The 25,776-nt window shown below is 41.6% G+C and overlaps 2 protein-coding genes and 1 long non-coding RNA gene across 6 annotated transcripts in view; all 3 read right to left on the bottom strand.

Moving 5' to 3' along the window:
- The window catches only part of cdkal1 (CDK5 regulatory subunit associated protein 1-like 1), a 137,425-nt gene extending 122,301 nt beyond the window's left edge, over window positions 1-15,124 (bottom strand). Inside the window, exons 1-3 of one of the 3 annotated variants that reach the window (XM_041067692.2) lie at window positions 15,045-15,124; window positions 13,994-14,157; window positions 13,381-13,493 (exon numbers count right to left, since the gene is read on the bottom strand). In XM_041067692.2, the coding sequence (XP_040923626.1) occupies window positions 13,381-13,493; window positions 13,994-14,151 (271 nt within the window). In that variant the 5' untranslated portion in view covers window positions 14,152-14,157; window positions 15,045-15,124. Of the gene's footprint in view, window positions 1-13,380; window positions 13,494-13,993; window positions 14,158-14,721; window positions 14,863-14,921 lie in introns of those variants that run through there. The other 2 variants (XM_029128379.3, XM_029128381.3) reach the window with 2 other exon arrangements.
- Window positions 149-8,980, bottom strand: LOC114842664 (uncharacterized). The gene is made up of 2 exons (XR_003783478.3): window positions 723-8,980; window positions 149-623 (listed from the first exon to the last, which is right to left on the bottom strand). It is a non-coding gene; the product is annotated as an uncharacterized LOC114842664 (long non-coding RNA).
- Window positions 15,125-17,198: 2,074 nt separating the features above from the next.
- Window positions 17,199-25,154, bottom strand: LOC114842658 (transcription factor E2F3-like). 2 transcript variants are annotated; one of them, XM_029128384.3, is made up of 8 exons: window positions 24,315-25,154; window positions 22,475-22,586; window positions 21,194-21,324; window positions 20,655-20,743; window positions 20,214-20,372; window positions 19,881-19,995; window positions 19,000-19,141; window positions 17,199-18,743 (listed from the first exon to the last, which is right to left on the bottom strand). In XM_029128384.3, exons 1-8 carry the CDS (start codon window positions 24,594-24,596, stop codon window positions 18,451-18,453), a joined length of 1,323 nt encoding a protein of 440 aa, XP_028984217.1. In that variant the 5' UTR covers window positions 24,597-25,154; the 3' UTR covers window positions 17,199-18,450. The 2 variants fall into 2 exon arrangements, with proteins under 2 accessions (XP_028984217.1, XP_028984218.1); XM_029128385.3 differs by lacking the exon at window positions 24,315-25,154 and adding an exon at window positions 23,992-24,205.
- Between the last annotated feature and the right edge of the window lie 622 nt (window positions 25,155-25,776).

Genomic DNA, 25,776 nt, shown 5'->3' with positions numbered 1-25,776 from the left:
TCTTGCCCTTAACAACTCTGCGTCCATTACCGCTGGAGAGGATGAGGCGGTCCGACAGAGAGACAGACGGGAAGACGGATGGAGGAGGGAAAGAATCAGGAGAATGAAGTTAAGGATGATGTGGAGGTGGAGCCGCAGTAAATGAGAGACGGGGAAAAAAGAAAAAAAAAAAAAAACACGATTCAAGAGACTTGCAAGGGTGAGAGAGGTGGGAAGCTGGAGTCGGAGCCGAGTTTGAGGGAAGAACATGAAAGGAAGTGTAAGAACAAAATGCAACAGGGAACAGACAAGAAGAACAAAAAAAAGCGGAGATAATAGTGAAGCATGAAGGCTATGGATGGGTGGTGGCTGGAGTCAGTCTGTCTCCCTTTCATCTGATCATCGAACAACTGTTTATAACTGACTAAAATTTGAACGTATATTAATTAAACTAGATAACGGAGGCAGGTCTATATTCAAATGAGGGAGTAAAGACATGGGGGGTGTACGTCAGCCGGTGGATTTCATTTGGAGCTCCTACATTTTAAAGTAAACACTGCTGACATAACAGGGCTTCGAAGGCTCACACCGCATATAGATGAATGAGAGAGGAACGCAGTGATGAACATCTGGCAGTAGATTTTCTGTAATTTAAAAAATACATTAAGTTTGATTTATGGAGTCAGATAAAGGCAGAGGATGGAAAGCCGGCCTAAATAGATTTTTGCCATTACACGTCTCACCTTGCATAGATAGGTTGATTTGAAGCCTCGGGTTCACGCAGTAATTGGGGCCAATCACTAGTCTGCAGCTCAGACAGAAAACCATTATGATCATGAGAGCAGGCATTAAAGATATTTCACACAGTGAGGGAGAAATTATTAGATTCAAGGGCACAAAAGTCTGTGAGTCACTAATCTTTCAGGTCTTTCTTTATCCCAGACACACAGTAATATAGCAATGATTTCACTTTTACCTGTTACTATGGCCAGACTTTATGTAGATTAAAAAAAAAAAAAAGAGGCTTGACGTCAACTCTTTGATTCATTGGATTTGCACGTCTCACCAAGTCAAAGAGAGGCGACATTAAAAAGCAGCTGGAGGTCACAGAAGCACCGAGTACACGCTTTAAATACAGATGAACCACCCGGCATTAATGATGTTTTCACATTATTTATATTATATGATCTGAGGCACAGTTTTACTGTGAGAAGATGACACATAGTAGAGGCTGCAATCTCTTCTGCTACGTAGACATTTTGACAATATTCATTAGAAGTATTATCACCTCTAAAAAGTGAAAAGTAAAAAAACTGAAAGTAAATAAACTACCAGGAATACACTGTACTTTTCCATAGACACCAACAGCTGCTATGTAATATGTGTATCATTGTCGCTACACTGACTCTTGACAAAATGTTTGATTACAAATTTAACCCTGATACAACTAGAAACCAACTGATGGGGAAAAGTATTTGCATTTTGCACGATGACGTGCAAATAAATTCTCATGTCGTATTTATACACGGTCATGTGACAGAGTTTTGGTTCTCTCCATATGAATAATGAGTATAGGGGAATATTGTCACAATATCAAAACTGGTGAACAGTCGAGTCCTGTTGTGCCTCATCATCAACCGTCGCAATCACACACACCATGGTAACCACAGTTCCCTATTTCACAACAATAACAGCCCAGGCAAATATTGACGCACTATTTCTTTGACATTACAAATGTGATTATATTTGCTGTTTGCCCTAGGAGATGGCCGTTTATATTCAATGAGGTGTCTGCCTGTGTGTGTGTATACGGGTTGGGTTTGAAGTTAAAAATAGGTCATGGGAAGAGTGAGCATCAATTTGCCGTGTACACAAAGAGTGTGTTAGCAGACTTGCAGAGATGAAGAAACGTGTGTGTTTTAATTGTGCGTCTCCCGCCTGTCACCTGGTAGAAGACAAAGAAGGGAGAAAAGTAAAGAATGAAAAGCCGGAGCCACCTGGACGCGCAACCTCACCTGTCGTGGGAAAAAGTAAACACAAAGTGAAAGAGAAACGAGGCAGATGGCGCTGGAGCTTTAGCTGAAGTGAAGGCATTAGTCTGCGGGCTTCTCATCCGAGGTCATTAGAGCAGAAAGGCGGCTCTGGTGGCAGTGGCTTTCTGGACTTGTTGCTCACTGAACTAGATGTTCACACGTGCAGCAGATGTGCTCAATAACCTTCACCAGCTCTGTTCTGCCCGTGACTTCCTCATACACAGCCTCAGTCAGAGTTTCTAAAGATGTGAAGACCTGTGACTGCTCAGGTGCCTGAGTGACCCCACCTCAAGCCGTTTCTCCATTTCCTGTTCCACTCTAGCACATAACCGTTCTCAATGTGCTTGACAGACGACCTGCGAAGTGCAAGCTGAGCAAATTCCTGACATTAATGCACTTGATCATAAACAGTTTATAGTACAATGCAATGCAGATTAGCTTCTATGACTAATTAGGTCTGTGTCTTTAACCTTTTTTAACCTAAAAAACAGAATGATCCTTTGGGAGATGAAACGTACAAGCCTACAAACCCCCCACACACACACACACACACACAACTTGATTGTCTAAAGCAATCTGCATTAAGAGCTCGTTTCCTCTGCTTGCTATTGTAGCTAATGACCCTTTGCGCATATTTACGCTCCACGTGTAGAGCGTAATTCGATTAATAGTAATAATTAGACCTTCCTGTGCTTTTTTTTTTTTATTTCTAGGTGGAATTGTAACAATTTAGGTCATTTGGCCCCTTATTCCCAGATCCAAGCTGAGGGAAATGCAAATCACATGCAAATGCTAGAGAAAAGTGAAAACTAGTTATGGTCCCGGGTAATAAATACTGAATTTAGCCTCTTGGCATTCCAAAATCAGCCAGTTGGGGTTCACATGCAAATGGAATGCAAATAGCCCAGACACAGACAGCTTTCATTTTCTGATACAGGCAGAGGAGGGTGGTTTTCTGATGGCTTGGTAGACAGAGGCAAATAACAAGTCTTCATAGCGTGGAGGATTTGAAGCCAGCTCATGGTGTTCTCCCCGGACTCTCAGACTTTCATCTTCAGCCATCACACACAGGAGAAGGGGTAGGAAGACTAAAAAAGGAGGCAGGACAGGAGAAAAGATGCTGGAAAGGCACGTTCCCCGTGTCAGATGGCCGAGAACAGAGACGCACACGGGGGAGACGCGCGTCAAGACGAGTGCCATTAAAAGACTATGAAAACTGACACGCTCACACTTTGCTGATGTAGCTTGTTCATAAAATTAGAGGCTTAGTCTTGATGCTGCAAATTAATCTTAAGTGCAAGGCATATGCTTCATGGACCACCTTGTTCAACTGGCAAAGTCTGCCCACATTATATGCATCACTGGCAAATACACACGCTATGCTACTCCTCCACCTGCTGTTCCACTGTATTACACATAATCACTGTAATGCCTTTAATTGAAACCCGGTGTTGCCCTGAACACATCACCTGTTCTCTCTACCTGCGACGTCGCCACATTTAAAACGAGCACCGCAAAGCTCTTAATCACAGTCTCTGCCTTCCAACACAGTCTGGTAGTTAATGTGCTTAACACAAGCAGTGAAAGGAATGCGAGTATTGGCAGGTAGGCTGCTGATTAGAGCAGCTGTTCTACTGTAGGTTCACACGTGCAATAGCGTTGCATCAAATACTTTGGGCTGACTTGGTACGTGTCTGCGTTGGCGCCCTGAATTTATCCAATCTTTTTTTCAGAATAAGTAGCAAAAGGTGGATTTGGATTTGGAGGAAGGAGCCATCTCCTCATAAACATCCATTCACTGAGAAATACAATAATTGCTGCTCCTCTCAAATAGGGAAAAAAGTCTCTTAACAGGTTTAAAAAGTCAAATATAAGAAAAACACAAAAGTTGGCAACACTGTGAGGAAATTTGCTCTTTCATCAGCAGTAATTAAAGGATTTAGCAAATAAAAAGTGTGACAGATGGATCCTCAAATTAATGAGCAAAAACTACAGCAACAACGCCGTAACTCTTGTGATTGTACCAGTGATACCCTCTCAGTTTGCTCCTCTGATAAGCTGAGAGCAGTACAGTATTTCTACACCACTTTAAAACTGCTAAGCACTATTAAAAATGCATATTTTGCCCCACCACTCAGTGGTTGAAGCACGTCCCACAAAACCACAGGTATCAGTTCGATTCTGGCTTGGGACCGGGACTGCAGGCTGCATACGCTTTGCCCAAATGTAATGATGAAATATGATGCAAAAAGCATTATAACAAATTACAAAAGGTTTCTTATCACACTATTTGAAGCCTGCAGCTCTTGCTTGCGTGCATGTGTCTTGCTTTCATACGATAATTAGGTGAAGCCAAATCCCAAACATTTTACTCCACTAATAATAAATATACAGAACTGAACAATTCCAAATGTTTCCCGTCATAAATAACTGATGTCTTTGTTCATAGTTTCTTAATAACAAGTCTGAATTTTCCCTGGGACAGAAATGAAAAACAGGAAATAAGAGGACAAAAGGCAGGAAAATGTGCAGCACAAATAAGCGGCCTCAACTGGCGAGAGCAAACAGACCCCCCACCTTTCTGTTGTAGAACAGAACCAGAACCAGAACCATCTACTGTCCTGTGACTGTGTTTTGAAAATGTTGATTCAGTTCCCACAAACATCTTAGTTGCTTTAATGGGATATCAGGTTAGAGCAGCTACATCAGGTGGAGACTGTGCTGCTACAGAAGCTGCTGTTTCAACACACGTAGAGAGACAAAACAAAACAAAACAAAGCTTGAATTCTTTTACAGTTATTTTTAAAACCGTACAAATGCACCGATTCCAAGCAGCCACTGATTCCAAGTGCTCGTGTGTGTGTGCACGTGTGGCGATCCTCTGGTACAAGGTGACCCACATGCAGGCAGCCAGTAGCCATTTCAGGGACACGGGACTATGGATCCTACACATCCCTGCCTTGAAATGTGCTTGCAGAGGCGAGTGGGAAAATAGCAACATAAATATAAAAGGTGGTAAATGGTCACGTTAAACTGACGTGATCCGTGACTGATGGAGCTGCAGGAGAAAAACAAACATTTTCTTTTGTCCTAGGAAGCTTTATTGAAAAGACATAAAGATCTCAGTTAATGATAAAGGCACTTAGAGAAAAACAGACGTCTCATTTTACCTCTGGGGAAAAACCTAAAACAGGATAGTGATATGTTGCCGCTGCAACGCAAGCCATAAAGAGAGAGCGTAGCTAAAAGACTGGAAGCAAGAATCAACTGTCCATTCATCTGCTCACTCTCCACTTTTCAGGCCTCTGGTGAAAAACTAGTTAGAAATAAATGAATGGAGAAGGTACTGTAGGCGGTCTCTTTTATCTGTTTCCCTCTAGAGAAAGCTTAATGATTCCCTGCAGAAGCCAGCGCACAGACACTGGAGGACCCTGCCCGGATCCCTCAATCTGAGAATAACACAAAAAGCATAAAAGGAGTAAGAAGAGGCCCAAGGAAGGAGGAAGTGAGGAGGCGATGGACTAGGAAACAGGGTGAACAAAGACGTGTCTGCTAAAAGCTGAAAGATGAATCCATCAAAGTGTTGAGCCTCAAATCCGAGTAGGGAAGTGATGCTTTACAGCAGCCAAGGTGGGCCAATGGTGAACCCCCCAAAGCCACAGTAATGGCCCAGAGCCCGACCGTTCGCGTTTCAGACCAAAAAGTCCACATGCACAAAGAGGCTGAAGGAGTCATGTTTTCCTCCCCTTCAGCAAAATGCATCAGGTGCCATTTGACCCCCAGCGCTTCAGCTGGAGCTGCTCACGGGGCAAAACGACATGCCCGTGGACTCGCTGGGCAGCTCCCAGCCGCCATCAATTAATACCATTAATATAAATGACAGGCTCTGCGGCAACTGTGGCGCCCGGAAGGCAGGGAGGTTTGGAAGGAATATTACCATACTCATACGAACAAAAACTGAGCAGAACGCTCTTTAGCGTAATGAAGCGTTCACTGCGTTTATGTCACATCATCTTCAGCCTCGAGTTGTGACGTCACATTGACGGCTGCCGTTGCAGAAGTAAAGTGAGATGAAGCAACACAACAACAGGAAAACTTTGCATTTACACATCACCGCGTGTTCAGCGGTGCGATATCAAGGACTTGCTTCCTTGTCTAAAGACAAAAACTATGATCCTGTGCCTGCGTCCTTGATGGGAGCAAAACAACTGAGGCCAAATCATCTACATTCTTTGACATTTGACAACTCATTGTCAATTTGTCTCTTCCTGAATAATTAGCTTGTCTGTTGTTGTACAAGCTGAAACAGTCTAACTTCTAATTTACCCTTTCCTCTTTGTTTTCCGTGTCATCTTGACTCAACGAGGAAAACAAATGTAATTTCCCTCATGAGGAGGAAATGAAAACTTGAAAGACATTAGTAATTAACATGGCGTGCCAGGCTGTCGGCGTGGGCGGAGAACGCGTGTGGGTGACATATGGATAAAAAGCAGGGAAATCGAGAGTGAGGCATTCAAAGACACACAGCAAATGACTTTTTAATGTTCCCTTTGAGGTTTCCTCTCTCGTCTCCCCTTTGGCCCTTTTTGTGTTGTTTTGGAAGATAACCCTGCTTTCTGTCTGAGTGTCCAATGTTCAGCCATCAGTGCCATTACTTGCTGACCACCCGCTGAAATGGAAAGCTTTGGCAACCTGTATTGTTGTGTTTGGACGCTCACACGAGGCCACCTGCTGCCATGAAAGCACTGGTTACCTGTGAGTGAGGTGAAAATCTGCGAGCAAAGAGTGCTGCATGAATTGATAAGTTTCGTGAGGACCAGTGGCAAATGTGAACCAAGAAATAAGGGAAATGGTGCATGGGTTAAAGAATTTACAGGTCCTCACGAGGCGAGCGGTGCGAGTGTGCATGGGTGCGCTTGTGTAGCAAATTAATTCTACACGTGTCTCTGTCTGATCTCGCCTTCATACATATAAATGAATCAGCTATGTGCTAGATTTCCATGTGAGAGCACAGATATTAGTGGATTTAAAAGCCGCCGACGATTCGAGCAGCGGGTTTAATTTGAATTATGATGGAAGAAAGTAACCTTGATCACCAGGCAGCAAAGATGACTTGACCAGAAGCAGTGAAACGACCTTGCTTGACCAGAAAGAAATTATGAATGAATATACAGTAAGTAAGTGAGTGAGTGTGTGTGTGGCCAACCAGCATGGAGCATAATTGCTGGCCCACCATGAAAAGCATAGTGGAGGAGAAGAATTTGGGGACTACATGTGTCTTACAGTAGTGTTGAGGTGTGTGCAGACTTTACTCTCTCCCTCTCATTTTATCAGGTGTATTATTTTACTTTCCCTTTGTGGGTACCTGTTGTACAGAACAGGGAAGCCACAGACGGCAGCTCTCCCTCCAATGTGCTTGAAATGACCTGCTGTAGGGCAGCAAACATGAGCTTCGGTTCTACTGGCACGCGTTCGTGGAGCTGAAACAAGGATCCATTCTCTGAGAAGTGCAGCAGTCGCTGACCCAGCTCCTCAGTCCATTATGTGCTGCGGTTATACTGCAAATATAGTCAGAGTAAATACAGGGGAAGTGGCAACAGTAAACACAGGTGTTCAATAGAGAAAGATCAATGGCTGTGTACTGATTTTACATTACGCTTGGCCACTAGTCATTTCCTGGCTTTTGTGTATGGTCCTTAAAATTTGTTTATTTCTTATCAAAGTACTTTACATGTTCCAGCTTAAACAAATGAATGGCAGAATAAATTATCTAATAATAGCATTAAGGTCACAACAGGATAATTCTTTGTTCCCGTCGTTAATCTTGTCTATTCTGTGCTTCTGTTTCTCCCGTTTACATCACATCCTGGTGGCTGGATCAAACACACACACGCACGTACAAGCGCGTGTGAAGTTTATTGATAATCGGAGGCTTTCCACATGGCAGACAGATGGTTGTTCTAATCTTTCAGACAGACACTGCCTTTTGATATCTGAGCCGATCTGATGATTACAGTCTGACTGTGAGCGTGTTGGTTTCTAGGGGTGAACTCAATAAATCTGCCCCACAAGACACTAAAGCTCCTCTAAAGCCACACGTGCATAAAAACTAAAAATCCTTCTGTTTATATCGAAAAACAATCTTAAAATGTATTTTTAATATCTGCCTAAATGCACCTCTAAATAAACTTTGATATTTGCACATTGCTGTAAATGCACTACATTTATTCAGGTTTATGCAATAACAATTTAAATTTAGTTTCATTCATATACAATTTTTTTGTCTTTATAACTCCATAACTTGATTTAAAACAATTTCCACTGCTGCCAACTGCAATTTTTTTTATTTACTCAAGACACGCAATTTTTTTTCCTGCTTCCATCTTGCCTGTCATCTCTCATTCCTCAAACACTCCTATCTCGTCTCTTTACCTTTCAGTGTCTTTCTTCACTCCATTATTTCTCCATTTATCCATCCCACTACTGTCCATTCCTGCAGATTTGCCAGAGCCTAGCTCATTTTCCCTGGCAGCGCATCGCACACCGCGCTCGTCTCCCTCTTACCAACCATCACATTGGCAGATTTCGCCTCGGAATGCATCTGTCTCCGACGGCTGCATGCTCCATCCCAGCATCCTGCTCCCATCCCCACTGACTCTAGCCCTCAACTTTCCTTACATTTCTTTCCCCTTCCACCTCTTTTCCTTTATCAAAGAGCAGAATGAGACACACGGCGGTGAGATAGCGGGAAGACAGAGCAAGAACACGGTTAGCGAGTCTCTCTCACACATAGACTCGCACCAGCCAAATGACGGCTGTCGACTGTCTCTCACACACTTCCTCTGTATAACATCAATTCCCACTGTGTCTGCGAGTGTGTGTGATAAGAGCAAATGTGCGTGTGAGGTGGCAGCGTGCGCCAACGTGTGTGTGTGTGTGTGTATATATATATATATATATATATATATATATATATATGTGAGGTGGAGTCACTGTAAGTTTCCATTGGCTATAATATTGCGGCGTGTAATGTTGCGTAGCACGCAGTCAGCCAATCAGAGGACCCTCACACACTCCGTTTTATGAATGAGACAGCATGTATGCGAGATACACACACTCAGAGTGAGAATACTCTGCAGTGATGTAATACAATCACACGGAGCAGCAGAAGTGCTCGAAACACTAATTCAATAGGAGCTGAATGAGGAGCGCTCAAATATATTTGAGATAAATTTCTGAATACTCAGATAGCGTGAATATTTTGGATCTTTAGGGAAAAAAAGTGAGGACATTTGTGGACTGTTGTTTAGTTCGCCAACCAAATCTTCAGATATATAACATTTAGAAATATGTTTAGCTGCCACACATTAATTGCAAGCACTAGCTTAAGATTAAAATGCATTTTTGATTAAAATTCCTTTTTTCCTCGAGGAGTGCACTATATGTCACTCACTGTTTCACGTTATACCACTGTTTACATAGCGTAGATGAGCTGCATTATATCTCACAGCAGCATTTTCCATACATAGCAACACCACAAATACCTTACTGTCAATTAAATCCTTGTTCCTTTTTATCAAAACAGATCACGCCCTCTCCCTGAAACCCATATCCTCCAACCGTTTGTGTCCAAACCAGGAACTGAGGACGCCTCATTTGGCTGACATTGTGTACAAGAGAGTCATTTTGCCTAACCGGTATGTAAAATCATAACTGAAGTGCTGTGTTTGGGGCTGGCTAGCTGGCGAAGAGAGAAATTGGGAGGGGAGGGGAGCAGCCAAAAAACAATCAAAATATCCTGGTGTGACTTTCCATGAAGGGTGTGTGTAGATGCTTTTCTATGAAGTCACTATCTGGCACATTGCTCTGCAGCTCAAGGTACATTTGCATCAGTCCACTGTGGATGAACAGTGCCCTCTTTGGTTGTACAGAGGAACAGCTACACAAAATGAGAAAGGACAAAAAAAAGGTATTAAAACCTGTGTTCAGGCAATAAACCGATACAGAAGTGACAGGTTGTTGAAGTTAATTAGAGGCAAAGTTAGTTTAAATGTAAATCAAAACATAAAGTGTCAGTGTCATAAAATCAAACATCTGGCATCGACAAATCATCTCTTTTACAATACTATACAAACATGCATTACATGTTCCCCAACTAAAGCACACGTCGTGATTCCTGCAGTTACTCTTCAATTTCTTTGCATCTTATAGCAGCAAAGCAATTGTTACATAAACATTTCGTCTTACAGTATTGTTTCAATCCAATTTTCAATAGAGTTGTCAAAAAATGGACAATCACACCTTTTATGTTCCAGAAGTTATAATTTTTAAAACCATGAATGAGAAGATGGTGTTTTACAGATGAATGACCTCATCCCCACATTTCAGATGTGTTCTTCAACAAAAAGCTCATCCCCTGAGCCACGTCTGCCACCTAGAGGCCAGAATGGGAACTGCTACTACGTCTCACACCAGGTGATGTCATAGTTTAAGAAAGAAAGAAAAAGAGTTAGAGACAGGGATAAACGGAGGAGAGGGGACGGCAAGGGGTGTGAGGAAAAGAAAACAGGCAGGAAATACGAGTGGGAGGGAGAGAGAGAAGGTGATGTCATGTTTTCACTGTGAGTGGAGGCTCTGCCTTTGTTCAAACGCCAGGAGAAAAAGTGTGCAGAGCAACACTGCGGATCTCAACGGCTGAGGCGTCAGTGTAATATCCATGCCACAAACGTCCACAGATTCTACGAGGGGTAACAATATTCTGACTCACAAATGAAAACCTACACAAGGTCCTCGTGTTCAGTCTGGACAAACACTGACACTATATTTCTCAAGAACCTATTTCAGTCCTTGTCATTCCAAACTATTCCACTCGTCCGATGCACTCCCAACAATTTCATGCCATTCTAGACTATTGCATTGCATTCTTTACTATATCATTCAGCACAATCACTGTCCATTCTCGCCGTAATCTCCCCTGATTCTCGCCATGACAGGCAATTTTTCCTTCTAACAATCTTGCAGCAGAAACAAGTGAGGATACTCGCATCCAAAAAAGTCGGGGGAAAGAAAAACAAGACTGAAGGAGGAAGGGAGACAGAAGAAGCAAGCGATGCACAAAGACAGATGAAAAGCCACAGCTAACAAGACAGGAATCAAACTAATTCTTAACTTTCAGCAGTGAGATACTGACCTTTAAAAGTTCTTTATTGATAGGTTGAGATAGAGCGAGACAGTAAATGTGTGTGTGCGCGCCAGACAGAGAGACGACGAAGCGAGGAGTATTCTGAAGCTTTGACTGGAAAAGATAAAAGCATCTTTGAGCTACATGATGAAGTGAAACTAATTAAGCAGTAAATGGGTAAATCAACTGCTGTCACCACAAGCAAATTCAAAAACGACTACTGATAAAATCAGCATGTCTGCTAAGGCATTTCATACGTAAACATTCATGCAGCCATAACTTTAACCGCTGTCATCACTGGCCACATTGTTGTATCTATCCTGGGCTGAACACAACCAGGTGTGAAGCAAGACACATTCGTACCGTCTCATTGATGGTTACCAGACTGTAGCACTTTGTCTGACTAGTGGTAGACAAAAACATGAATCCAGTAAACACCCTCCCACAACTACAAGTTCCCATCAGTGAAGTCTACAGCAAATAGGTGAAGTCATGCAAATTATTACTGTGACCCAGTGCCTTTTAGACCATGAGTGCTTCTGCTTGTTATGTTGCGCCTTTGTCACAGCCACACACACACAGAGTGAACTATGATGAGTCTAATAATACGTCAAAGCTGCAAACATTCCTAAACAGATTACAATAATGGCTCCTACTCGACTCAGGAAGATTCTTTAATGTAAAGTAACGGAGAAAGCAGCAAACCGCAGGAGCAAAAGACATTTCTACAGTAAGTTTTAGGTTCTTCGGCTGAGCTAAATTCTCCTCAAAGTCAACACTTCTAACACTTTGTGAACAGGAATCAGCGCCCTGGTGAGCTTGCAGCATAAAAAGGTGGAAAAGAAAGAGATCAAGAGTCTCAACTGCCAGATGAGGGGGGAACAGTTGGCCTGTGTTCATGAGCAAATTGTGCCTTGTGTCTCATGTGTGTCTGAGTACATCTGCATTTTTGAAGTGTGTGATTAATGGCCCACTATGGCTGTGGAGACCCCATGGTGAGAGAAATGCCTGAGGGGTTAATATTAACTCTCTTCTGCTGCCTTCACACCCCACACACTCTTCCTTTCTTACATGCACAGAGACTCATAGCATGATGAAAACCTTTAAACCATCTGAGCACGTAGTTCACAACTACTCACAAATAACCCCTGTTTTATAAACGCGGTATCACACACGCACACAGTCAATGAATCATACTCGAGATTACATTTAACTGACAACAACAGCGCGAGCTACACATGCTGCATATAGATTTTCTGTCAGGGTTTCTGTCAGGGTACTGTCAGTCTCTCTCTGCCTTTGTGTTGGCTTCTTTCACTTAGGTGTATATATAAACACACACTTGATCACTTAAGGCAGACAGTTAGTAATCCAACTCACAGTACGTCTGGCCTGCATGCAAAGAACATGCAAAACTACAGTACCATTCAGAACGAACATATGTTTGTCCTAAAGATCTGTAACGTGACACACATCAACTCTCTGATGTATTACAACCCAAGGGTGCAATAGATTACTGCAATAATGCCTGTAATGCTACTGCTACTGCTAATACTAATAACTAGAAGTATCATTCTAACAAAAAAAAATTAAAATCTATCTGTACATATTCACTTGATGTGCTTTAACTTGTTTTGGCTGTGACATTTCTGTGTTTTCTTAATCAGTGATTAAGTAAACAAATGTGACAGTCAGGTAAAGACGCACACTGTCACACCTATCACCATTAAATACCATCCATCAAAAATATTTAACAAAAGGTCCTATGAAAAAATGACATCCTGGTGTAACAGAATTGTATGTACTGAGAAGTTTATTTGAATGATCCATCACAGAGACAAACTATGCCACAGCCTGTAAAATGCTGACAAAGGAAATAACCACTGTGTTCTTTTTGTTCAGCTATTTCAACCTTCTAGGTCTATGGTGAACCTAAAGGATTTACAGACTATTGTCAACCAAAGGTGCAGTTACGATTTTGGAAAGCCATTCAACACAACTATTCAGAGCTGGATTAAAGCTCTCATTGGAAAAACAGGGGCCACACATCACTGACGAAGCAAGACTGCCCCCTTGTGTTAAATAAAAGGAATGGCAGTTCTACAGTCAACAAAAAAATACATTGAAAGAATTACTAGTTCAGCTTATGGACCCATTAAAACAAATACAAATAAAAGAAACTCTTACCAGTCATTTGATATCCGCTGGAAGCCAGCTGTCCAGCCATGTACTCCCCATCAGAGCTGTTATGACTGCAGCCCCATGTTTTCATCCAGATCTTTTGTGTTCCAGGGATCAGGCTGAAGAAAAACGACGTCCTAATTAACGTATATATCGCTATCTTATGCATAGGATGGCACATAAATGCCTAAACTGTGCTATTCGCAAAGTCCACAATATCTGATTGAATGAAGAACTGTAAATAATATCAACTATTTTTTGTTGAAGTGTAGTAGGACAGGTGGTTGTTTCACCCAACAATAATCTAGTGCAAGGTGACTGAAACCGATCTTCCCCGTTTATTTCTATTTGATGAGTCGGTCACTATTCTTTGTAGCATTCTCTAATACAAGTCATCACAATCAATCTCTTGCTCTTGTTGGTGTTTACTACTTGCTACATTAACTAGCATAGATCATGGCATTTATTGTAATCAGGATTCATGATTTCAGGATCCAGTTACACGATCATAGATCTTCAATTCACCCTCTGCTCAGCAGCCTTCACCAACTAAGAACGCACAGTGGGCAGAATTACTACTACATTATCTTTGCAGTCCCCATGTAAAACGCTGACACACCTGTCAGCTTGTAGTTCCTCGTTGCTCACAGATTCCTTTTTCTTCCTGGCCCTTGGGACGACACTCTTTCTAGAAGATTGTCTCTCGTGAGGAGTGGGGTCACCGAACGACACCATGTCCTCTATGTCTTCGATCAGAGAGTCACAGGCTGATGGCATCGTGTCCTAAAAAAGCAAACGAAGCTTCAGACGACTCTCGTAGTGAGCAACAGTCTTTCATAAGCATCACATCACTTATTAAGAGATATTAGGGACACAAATCCAACAAAAGGTTTTTAGAGAGATTAAAGCAGAGACAGAAACGAAAATAAAAATTCATTAACGATCAAAACGTGGATTAATTCTCCACTGCAGTGCTTTCTACACGCAACTGTACTTCTAAGGTAATGTAGGCAATGTGCATAAACATGTTGAGTTCCTATCTGCTGTTTACATGTACATAAATAAAGCAAGCATGACATCGATAGATGGGCAGAATAAAAGCATTTGCTTGATGTATAACTGCACTAAACACCACAGGTGACCTAGCGCTACTCACGTACTTGCTTCTGGTGCAAACCTACAGACTGAATTACCGACTTTTAAATTCCTGCAACAGATTTCTTCACAATTACAACGTTAATCAAAAGGCACGTAGCACCTGCGTAAAGTAAACACTACGAGCGACTTCGTGAAAGGTCTATCAAATATAAAGCGACGTTAATTAATTATTGAATGAGTTCAACCTACAAAGCTTGAGGTTCCCTTTGTTGTATTTCCCCAGACGTTCACCTACCGCATTCAATAATAATATACACCATAAATTAACGTCTATTTTGTTATATGTCAAGGTAGCTAGTAGCTAAGCTAGTCCCGTTAGCTAAATTTCAACCCACGTGCCCCCTATTTTGAACAATAAGACCCTTTCACATAGAGTAAATATCACTAACCTGGATTACGATGTGGCTATTGATTAGAATAATCACAAATTTTAAAGAAAGTGTATTTTGGAAAGACAGAACAATGTTATTCAGACTATCAAAACATAGTTAAGGCAACTCTGACTGCCATACTTCTGAGGTGCTACGGAAGCTGCAGAGGGTCAACTTGGACAGATTCGCGTTCCACACGTGGAGCGAGACAACAAACCTTCAAAAAGGCTTGTATGAGTTTAATGTTTTAAAATTAAGGACAAATTTATCAAAAACAAAACAACTTCGTTTACATTTCCTTTATTCAAATGTTCAATTACAACAGTACAAAAGCCAATGTGTCCCTCCCCTCCAACAAAAGCAATGTAAATTCCTCATTTGACAGATGTTAAAGGAACAGTTCATTTACCATATAACACACATCAAAGAGATCAAATTAGTTTTCTTAAACATTCAATAGCACACTCATACTTTCACCATGTGTACAAATGGCAAAAAGGCGATCAGGTATTACAGCTCTTTTTTTGTAAGTGAAAACTGTCATTGTTGAATTATAATTTGTATAATAGTAATTTTTTTACAAAACTATTACAGAATATTTATGGATAGGTATATTGTATTTGGTAACAGCTTAAGGATGAACCAAAGTTAAATAGCAGGAAAACTGTTTCAATCTGGAGTAGCCTATAGTTGACACCACATTTAGCCTAATTACAACTGTCTGCAAGGTCTAATCACACATTAGAAACAAAGACGCTGTAAGTTAAGTCCAATACTATTTTAGACTCACTGGCAAAGACACTAGCATCAGCAGTGCATTAAAATCTTTAACATTCTTTAACAAATCTTTAACACAACATCAGACATCCATGGAAAGGTACACCCCCCCAAAAAGAAAAAGTCACATTATAGTGAATAAAATATTAGAACCAGATTCTGGTTGCTTGAAATTGAAGTGTAATTACCTATGTAAATTAGAAAACTTAAGCTTAACTTAAAAAATACAAAATACACTGAAACAAATATACCTATAGGGAATTTCCATATTTCTGTGCATCCAAGTAAAACCGTACTTAAGGAAGTCATTGTATTTTATTATAAACTGAATGAGTGATGGTTAGACACAGCTTTGGTGTTACGAAGTCAAAAAAAGTTGTGAAACACTGAAAAATAAAGAAAACTCCCTTTGACAAATAACCAATTCAGGTTCTGAGTTTGTTTTTCCTTTTTTAACGACAGCATTATCCTAATGACAAGATGGAAATCAATGCCCACGTTTCACTGATTATGTAGTAGCCTAATATTTGTGCTGAGGATGTTTTGGGTTTTTCCAAAGAAAAAAAAAACAGAAAAAAGGAAACTATCAAAACAAAGTCAAGAATATTGCTCAACTATCATCACATGGGCATTTCAGATTCAACACGTGACTGCTTGACTGGTGCGAGAGAAAAGACATGCTCATCATTTCAGTATGACGTACGAGTAGAGCCTCGCACACGTCTGAAGACAAAAGTGCGAGGTCAGATCCAGTATTAAGTCTAAATGCCGCCAGGGGAAAGTTCTATGATGAAAGGGAATTCAATAACTCTCTCTCTCTCTCTCTCTCACACACACACACACACACACACACACACACACACACACACACACACACACACACACTATGGCATTTACATCTATGCCTGATTACTATCGTCAAACATTAAGTGAGAGGTAGCCTACAGTACCTTGTGCACTGAAAATTTAAAAAACTGTACATCAATTTACACATTGCAGGCTCACTCTATAGCAAGCTTGATCTTCGACTTTAATCTCACACATGCTGTACACGCAAATACTCAAGCGCCCATCGATCAAATCCGACTGGGGAAAGTGAACACTAACAGCAGCGATGTCACCTGTGGCCGAACAGTTAAGATCTCAGACAAGACGTTTAAGTTGTTGGTACCAGGGATGAAAATCAACACAAGGGGCAACTGTGTTCCAGTTACCTACAGGCAAACCAATCCCATCCCTAGCAACGAGTTAACCAAGTCCTGGAGCTTTTCTTGATTAACAGCTGAAGTCTGAGAGACCCTGGTCGACACGTGACACAAAGGCTTGGTTGCACTGACTTTGCTTTAATTACAAAACAGGTCCTCTTATCTCTATTGTATCATTTTTATTATCCTGTTAAGGAACAAAATAAGCCCTTCATTACTAATGATACAGCCTCAGTTGGAGGCCATCTGGTCCCTTTATTAGTTAGGTGACCATGATATCAGTTATTTCTACAGTATTAAAACCCATAAAAAGATAAACATAACAAAACTAAAGGACTAACACTCACCTATCTGCTCTACATTGCTCTCAGTGCACACTGAAAAGGCAGTGCGCACCAAGTGGCTCTACATTTTATTTTAAGTTCAAACCACAGTATCATTTCACAGGACACAGTCTAACTGAGCAGGCAGCATTGGGAGGGGTTTGGTTATGGCAGCTTCAGCTGATGGAGATGGAGGGGAGAGGCGAAAAGCATTTGAGCCCTGCACTGGGAGACAATGAGAAAGAGAAGATGTAGATGATCTTCAATAGTCAAAAATGTGTAATGTGCAATTGCACTTTATAAATGTACCTTAGAGAAAATGACTAATCTACTTGTTCAACAGGTTACAAATTGAGAAGAACACGTATAAAATTATAAGTGCGTCTTAATAAAAGTATCACTTCATGCCACTTATTTTCCATTTGATATTTAGCCTTTGTCTGAAATGTTACTTGTGGCCAATGCTCCATGAAGCTCTCCATACGTCTGTGGATACATGGTGCTTCAGACTTGCTCTCAATTTACCAAGTCAAATGTTACTGTCAGAGAGACAAGACAAATAAGTTAACAACTGACCTCTTAAATCCTGTTTGTACCCAAACGTCCCGATTTAAAACGTCTTAATTCCTAAAATGTTCAAAAATACTGTCCTAAACTTGGGAACTGTTCACTTGGTATAACCTCAACTGAAACGCCATGATATGTAAATAATTAGGACAGACAGATTACCCGTCCTTGACTGTACAGGGATCCTCCAGTAAACCAAGTTTTCCTTTTCCCTTGTCTTCAACAACCCACAGTCGGTGGTGGATGATCATCTATTTATCTCTGGTACATTTACACCTCTGCCATAATAATATAATGCAATCACTCAGGATGCGTGTTAACATCAGGCAGTGTGGGAGATATTTGCTAAAGTCTATGCTGTCCCCTCCGTACAGTGCTGCAAACCCTCCATTTAAAGGCTTTTGGATACACCAAACTCTCAGCTACAGTAAAGCCCCCCCTCAGCCTGAGACGAGCAGTAATGCATACGTCCTTATAGACCAGTCGTGCCATGTATGTGTGAAATCAATCAAGGCCATTCATCTCTCATGTCATGAGAACATGGCTTCTAGGGACTGAAAAGGCCCTCAATGTTTCCTGTACACATATTTAAACACTCACAACCAATCACATGCATCAACACTCACTTATGCTCCCTCTCTCCCACACATAAATGTGAATTTCTATCAGCAAATGCTAGCTGCACAGGAGGTCGTCCAGGCAAGACGGCATTTTATCAAAGTCATAGGCGTCAAACAAGTCGCTGATTCCATGGTCATCTCCCAAACCCAAAAGGTAGTCCTCTTGGTCCAGGAGAGGAGGCCCAAGGTTTAGGAAAGGCCCCAAGGATGCTGGGATCTGGTCTTCTGTTTGCTGGAGGAGGCTGGTGTAAGGGGACGAAATGGGGGACAGAGTAGTAACAGAGACAGCTGCAGAGGAGGGAGGTGGAGGCAAGGGGACGGTGGGAGAAGCGGTCGTGCAGCTAGAATCTGTGAAAGGAAATAGACGCTAGTTATTATTTATTTGCACTTGACATCATATCTAGTGGCATGGTGTCCTTTTCCTTAGTAAGCCTTCCACGGCAGCACCAGCAGAACTGAGGACACGCTGAGGACCGCTGTAATTACTACAAACAGTTTAAAAAGGCAACTCTTGTGTATGATTTATTACCTTACCAACAGCAGCATTTACCGTTGAACACAGATGTTTTGTGTGAAATCACACTTGTTTAGATGTGAAACGAACCTTGAAGGACTTTGAGGAAAGGAGAGTTCCCATTGATGTCTGTATCTCCATTTTTTACAGGACTTTTTGGGTCATTCTCCTCATCTGGGCACAAAAGGACTTCTATCGGACCCTTGGTGCTAGTCAGGTGGATAGACAAGCTCTGGAGAAGAAAAAGGAGAATGGCAGATAAACATGACATATAAGAACAAGATCACCAGTTATGTACGCTGATTCTTCTGTCTGAAATGAATATTGGATACTACAGATTGCAAAAATCAGTGCATCCTGCTTCAGAGGAAGTAAATGTGGTGCTGACACTAGCCATTTAGGAAACAGAGCAGAAAACTAGGTTGAAGTGAGACCATTATTTAGGAAAGAAATGCCCCATGCAGGTGATGTAGCAGGGCTCGTAATATAATGAAATTGCTTAAATATTGCATTTTGGAGAAGCAAAGGGTTGCAGTGATTGACTGCCTCGAGTGCTGGTAAGGATCTGGGCCACCGCCCTGCACTGAATGCACTGCCTGACAGAGAAGTCACGTTGTCATACTCTGTCAACCACAGCCTTGTGGTAACGCTGGCAGAGGAGGAGACCCAACGCAGCAGCAGAGAGGCTACGACGCATTTGCAAATACTGAGGTGAAACGGCAGCAACGTTTTAAAAGTGCTGTCAACGCAACTAACGTCGGATCTGAAAGTTAGCCTTCCACTGCAGCACGAGCAGCCCGAGGACACACTGCACCTATGTAATGGCATAATTACAGGACTCCACTTCATGTAAAGCACTATCAGTATTTGTATCATTTATGTCACATTGTGACATTCCAGTAGTCTGATTCCATGTTTGTTTTAAGTGTTCTAGTATATTTGCAATTCGTTCTGTATGTGTGCATTCATACCTCATCTGGGTCTGGTACTTCTAGTTTGGTGTCTGTAGGCGCTTTCACAACAATCACAGTCTGGTCCCTGAGGTTTCCCAGCTGTTTAATATCTTGGTATGTGACATAGGCATATGTGCAGAGGAGCAGGTTAAAGAAACAACAGTATATATTGTAAACTTGAAAACAGACAACATCCACGTATTCATCAGGTTCAATGCATAATGATATGAGTCTAAAATGCTGAGGCCACCGCTGCATCATGGATCTGCACATTTTGGTCGCAGTTCTGGTCATGCAAGATTCACAACTAAAGCAGCGGCGTTGACACGTCATCTGGCAACAAAAGGATATTTCTGGTTGTTCTGCAACTCGCTCATGTGTCTCACATCCAGGCTGCATTTCTGAATAAGTTGTTCAAGCCTCTGCTCCTCTTCTCCAAGTGCCGAAACCTCTGCTGTGAGCCGCTGTCTCTGGTTCAGTGACCCCTCTACCTCCAGCAGACTGCAGCCCCTATGAATAGGACAGAACAGGAAATCAGTTCTGGGCACTGGCTCTCTGTATGATTCCTGTCAAACTAATGTTTGAAAACTAACTAACTTCAACTAACAAACTGCACTGTTCAGGGAGGCGCACAGCATTAGAGCTTAAGCAGTGAGTGCAGGACTGGGCCTGGCTGCTAAGTGATCAACGGATGAATTAGAACATAAATTACATCTTCAGAGCAAAAAGTTGTATTTGAGAGAAACCTTTAGGATTTCACAAAGTTTTGGTTCAGAAGCGCAGGATACTTACATCCACTGAATGTTGTTCTTGGACTTCTTCTTGATTAAGTGGATGCCTTCTAGTACGTTAGTGATGTCATACAGTCGCCTTTTTTGTACCTGGAAAAGATGACACAGGTCTAAGTGAGTTACAAATTGAATGATTATTTATATGATTTTTTATATGCTTAATCATTTGAATTATTAAGCATATAAAAAAAACACATTCAGATCACTGTCCATGCTCTGAACTTACTGCCGATTACATGGATCAGCCAGTCAGAAGAAGAACCAGGAACCTTTTCTCTAAACATTCACGCGTAAAATGTCCTTTGATGTTTGAATTAGGGCTGCAACAAAATGACGCAGCTGATAGCAAAATCTAAATGTAAAAGCAGCAAACAATAGAGGTTTGTGTTGCATCAACACAAACTTGTTTGTTTCTAGTGGTTGTCGCCATTGCGCCAAAGCCAGAAGGAATCCAGGAGTCTCTGTTGTTGTTCTCTGTCGACGAATAATTAATTATCAATATATTCGTTAGTTGCAGCCCTAGTTTGAACGGAAAGGTACCTGTAATGTTTCAGCGGCGAGATTGAGGTCCAAAACGCCATCTGAAGACTGAGCGAGTAGGTCCACAAACTTCTTGGTCAACAGGCCCAGGGAGGTGTCATACCGAGTCTTCTCTGGTGGAGATTTAGGCGCTATTGTAAAAGAAAATGGTGGGAACAAATAAATCAATGTCTTCCAGCATTACACTGACAAGTCTCTTCTTTTGTCTCACTTGGTGTAGGAAGCAAATTGAAATATGACTCCGTCAATATTAAAAAACTGGTTAAATTCAGATGATGGGAAACTCTCTCCCCGATATCAAAAAGCTAGTTTCTCTCACAGCAGTAACTTACTCATGAAGAAAGGTTCCAAATCTGAACTGCTGTTAAAAAAAACTGGCCAAACCTAAAATAGTCCTCGCCAGCTGAAAACAGTTTAATAAAGCATCGAGTTCAATAATTACCAGCTGCATTTCAACATAAACGGCTGTTGATACGATCAGCTGCTTTCATCATAGTTCCTGAATTTTAGATTAAAGCAATCAGTGCTCAATACATTCTAGTTGTTTACACATGTAAAAAAAAGTCGTAAACACAGAGGTATCTCAAAAGGACAGACTTTGGTTTATGCAATAAAGTTGATGAGTAGGAAAATTTTAAATTGAGGGGAAATTCAAACTTGTACAGATGATTTGTCTCAAAACTAACTTTTATCCACTTACAACATAGCAGAGCTGCTTGTCTCCATGTGTAACGTGGACACCTTTAATTACATGGCATCTCCTACATGAAAAAAGTATTGGTGCTAGTTCTAGGATTTCAGCGCTGTGTGTAAATACTGATTGAAGTATCTGTCGTGTGTTTTTGCTAATGGGCGCTTTGTTATAACGTCAGGCATCAGGTTGTCACATGCTGACATCAAGAGTGTGACAGGGCCCTAGTATATAATGACCTGTGTCAATGCACCATAATAATGTGCTTGCCCATCCACATCCACTTCTGAATATCATTTCGACATTAGGCCCACATTTGTTGCACACAGTTGTTGCCATGTTGACAGAAAGTAGCACATGTGATAAAGAGGCTTAAAACATGCAGTGCGAACACATATTGCTGGATAAACCTTACTCAACTTAGGCCCCATTTTCACGATCCACTCACTACGCCAACGTGATGCTTCACATTTTTGTAGAAGGTACCGTTCCAACGCAGGTGACCATCGCTGACCCTCCTTCAAGCTGCCTCAAGGACTAATAGACTGAGGTGGTATAGTCAGATTGAACCTTATGGTCCTGTTTCTTACTTCGAGGGGTCTTTAGTCGTGTTGCTGTGGCCCCTCCTCTGCCCCGTGGAGTCCTGACTGGTTCTGACTGGTACTGGTGGTCTGAATCGTCAAGTGCCAGCCGCCTTTTTGCCTGTAAGGGGGACAAAGGGACACAGATATGAAGCATCTGGTCACTTAACTCAATCTTTTCAATAACAATGACGAGGTAATTCATCGATAAATAAAAAACTCTTGGTGGTATATTTCAAATATAATGTAGTAAACACAAGACACTTGCATTTTACTTAGTTCATTTTTCTTGTTCAAATCAAATCCACTGATCAACAATGTTTTTGACAAGACAAGTTTTGACCAGTGTTGTACATTAAAGAGAAAAATATTGCAACTCTCAGACCATATAACTCATTAGCATGTTAAGTGACTCCAACTAAGTTTTAAATTAAATCGCAATGTGTTGGTCTAATGTCTTTAAATGTAGTCACAAATGTTTCTTTAACTCATTTTCACATGATCTTGTGTTTCATGTGGGATGATCATCTTTACTTGCCATAGGATATAAGTTTACTATGGCAAAATACCATAGACATTTTGCATGAAGGCACGCTTACTGTCCATTTCAATCTCTGCAGTATGAACCATCTTGTTTACACTTTCATAACTTGCAACCTTGCCAATGTTAAATGTCCAAAAAGACATTTCTTATACCAACCTAAAAAGGCATTGTGTCATCAGTTTCACAGCATATGAAGGCTTCTAACCTCTTTAACTAGAGGATCCTGAAACCTAATGCGTGTCTCCAGCAGAAGATTGCTGCCCTACTGCATTTCCCTCCAAACACATTGTGGGAACTATTATTTTCATAGAGCAAGTCTTTTAAAATAAATCCTACGTCTATGAAGGAATAATCTGCCCTCTGTTGACAGTCAAAATGTCAGCCATTTTATATATCAGCCAGCAGCTCCCCTCACCCCCTGCCTGGTCATGGCTTCAGCCTGAGATACACAGACTGGTTTGGTTCATGAAAGATGAATAGCCAGGAACGAACCACCACCCTGAATGCAGCTGAGAACTATTTTGTGCGGATTTTGTGCGTTTTTGACAATACAGGAAATGTGCAATCAGCACTACAGCAACAAACTCGAGTTTCACTTTACTTGGCATGAGAGGCATCATAACGTTGCACTTTATTCACACAAAAGAGTGACACAAAACACTTTTAGGTCACAGCCGATAGCGAGTGGTGGTGATCAATACTGCTAGTAGCCGTAAAAGCTAACATTATTTTCAAGCTTCATCCAAGTTGGCTTGCATCTTCAGAGACGACTGGGAGAGATATAGATATATCGGGTAGTTTCAAAAACTAAGACGAAGCTCTAGCTGGACAAGCCCATATCGTTACATGTTTAACACTCATCTTTATAGAAGGCGTAAAACTAGCTAACTAAGAGCGAAATAGCGCGACTCTCCCCCCAACCCCCAAAATTAAGACACCAAGAGCAGCCACTAGGCCAGTGCTAACGTTACTTATCTCTCACCAAAATTTCCATCTGGCTGCAAGGTTGAAGCGGACTCAAAAGCACCACGAAGTTAGCATAGCACGCTATTACATGACAGCTCTACGGCTTTGTGGAAGCAAAACTAGTTTAAAAGACCTCCGCTCGTGCCCCTGCAGTCGGGAAAACCTATATCCAGCCCAATTTGGCATCTTAGCTAGCGGTAGTAAGTTAGCCACCTCGCTATGTTCGGGCTAAGCAGCTAACGTTAGCAACAAGCTGGGCTAACCTAGCAAGCTAACATTTTTGTTTGTGGCTACGTGTAGCAAGCCAAGCATGTCTAAACGAGCTGTGTAGATTATTACCGGCGGTCTTCCCAAACTGGGTCGTTGTCCCGTTCCGTTTGCTGCAGCTTGCTGTGGAGTTGTGTAAATGTTGTTTATCTGAGGCTCAGATAAACACACATTTGGTGTCTGTGTAACGTTGCAAGGCGGTGGGGTGGTAATTATTTGGATAAATGTGGCGTTGGCTTGTCCGGAGTTTAAACGATCCGAGAGAGTTGTTAAAATTATATTATTGTCCAAAGAAGAACCCCCAACCCCCGCTAAAATCACTTTGTCCGGAGCCGAGGAGATCCCTCTTCTCATCTTGCGGATTCGGGGTAACCCCTTTCTTGTCTCTGTACTTTCTAGCCCGCCTGGCTACTAATCCGACTGAATAATTTCAAAAATAATCAGACCAAAGTAAAGACGAGAGTCTGATTCATCGCTTTTTGTAAAGTATTTTTCCGTATGAACGTGCATTTAGGCAGATGCAACGGATTAAAAAGTAGCGCAACTCTGGTTTCCCCCGTCTAGAAATGGCTTCAGGAAACGGCCTGATGAATGAAGGGATACGGTTTACGCGCTCAAGAGCCCTCCCGCGAAACTCGGATTTCCCGGGAAATTTTCAAACGGAATTTACATGTCGGACGCCATAGGTCTATGGCCGCACAGTCCCCGCCCTCATCAAAGCCGTATTGACCAATGAGAACTCCATATTTAGTCGTCCTCGTGTTCATTGGCAGTAATAAACTGGCAGCGTCACCTGTCACGCATTGCGTGTTTCCTGTCAGGACGCAAAGTGGCGCAAGAGACTAGCTGTTCTGTAGCGAGAGAGCGAAGCGGCGACCTGCCACAAAAAAAAAAATACTAGAAAATAAAAGTTATTGTCTCCACAGCTGTCTCACACAGATTTTATATTTCGACTCAAAGGTGGTAAGAACAAAACAAGAAACAATCTCCAAGATAGAAAAGTTGCTGTTTATCCATAAGTAAAAAGTGCTGACAGCACAATTTTCAACTATTCACAACATTAGAAAAAGAATGCGAATCTAAAGATATCTTTCTTCTAAAAATGTGTGCATTTAATAAAAATGATCATTTTAGGTTTGACATAATTTATCGCTTACACGAGTCTAACCAGTGTCACACTAATGTTAACAAGCAGAAATAAACAGCCCTGATGTCCCACATGAAGCAGTGTATAATTCAAACACGAGTGTTCTAGGAGCAGGTTGGCTGTGAGGTCAATATGCACCCATATCACAATATTTGCTTGGACGTGTTACTGTTCTGACATGTTGGACCTCATAGGGCGTGTACAGCTTAATGCAGTATGTCGTTCTATTCTCACAGTCGAGCACAGTAACCTTCACAGAACTCTTCGCTTCACTTCTGCACCGAAGCCGCAATTAAAACAGCCAAAAATCACGGGCATGACACAAATACTTCATCCTTTTCCAATGTTCGGTCAAAACGCAACAACTCTCCAAAAATACTCACACTT

The sequence above is a fragment of the Betta splendens genome, chromosome 16, assembly GCF_900634795.4.
Source record: "Betta splendens chromosome 16, fBetSpl5.4, whole genome shotgun sequence".
Taxonomy (NCBI): domain Eukaryota; kingdom Metazoa; phylum Chordata; class Actinopteri; order Anabantiformes; family Osphronemidae; genus Betta; species Betta splendens.
This window is presented reverse-complemented; position numbering and strand designations above follow the sequence as displayed.

Bases quoted from the DNA above. Each gene is read 5' to 3' on its own strand.
- LOC114842658 (XM_029128384.3), bottom strand. From the start codon at position 24,596: ATGAGAAGAGGGATCTCCTCGGCTCCGGACAAAGTGATTTTAGCGGGG. The intron at 20,744-21,193 runs GTACCTTTCCGT...CATCTTTTCCAG, and splicing joins TCGCCGCTGAAACATTACAG to GTACAAAAAAGGCGACTGTA. The intron at 20,373-20,654 runs GTAAGTATCCTG...TCCTATTCATAG, and splicing joins AAGAACAACATTCAGTGGAT to GGGCTGCAGTCTGCTGGAGG.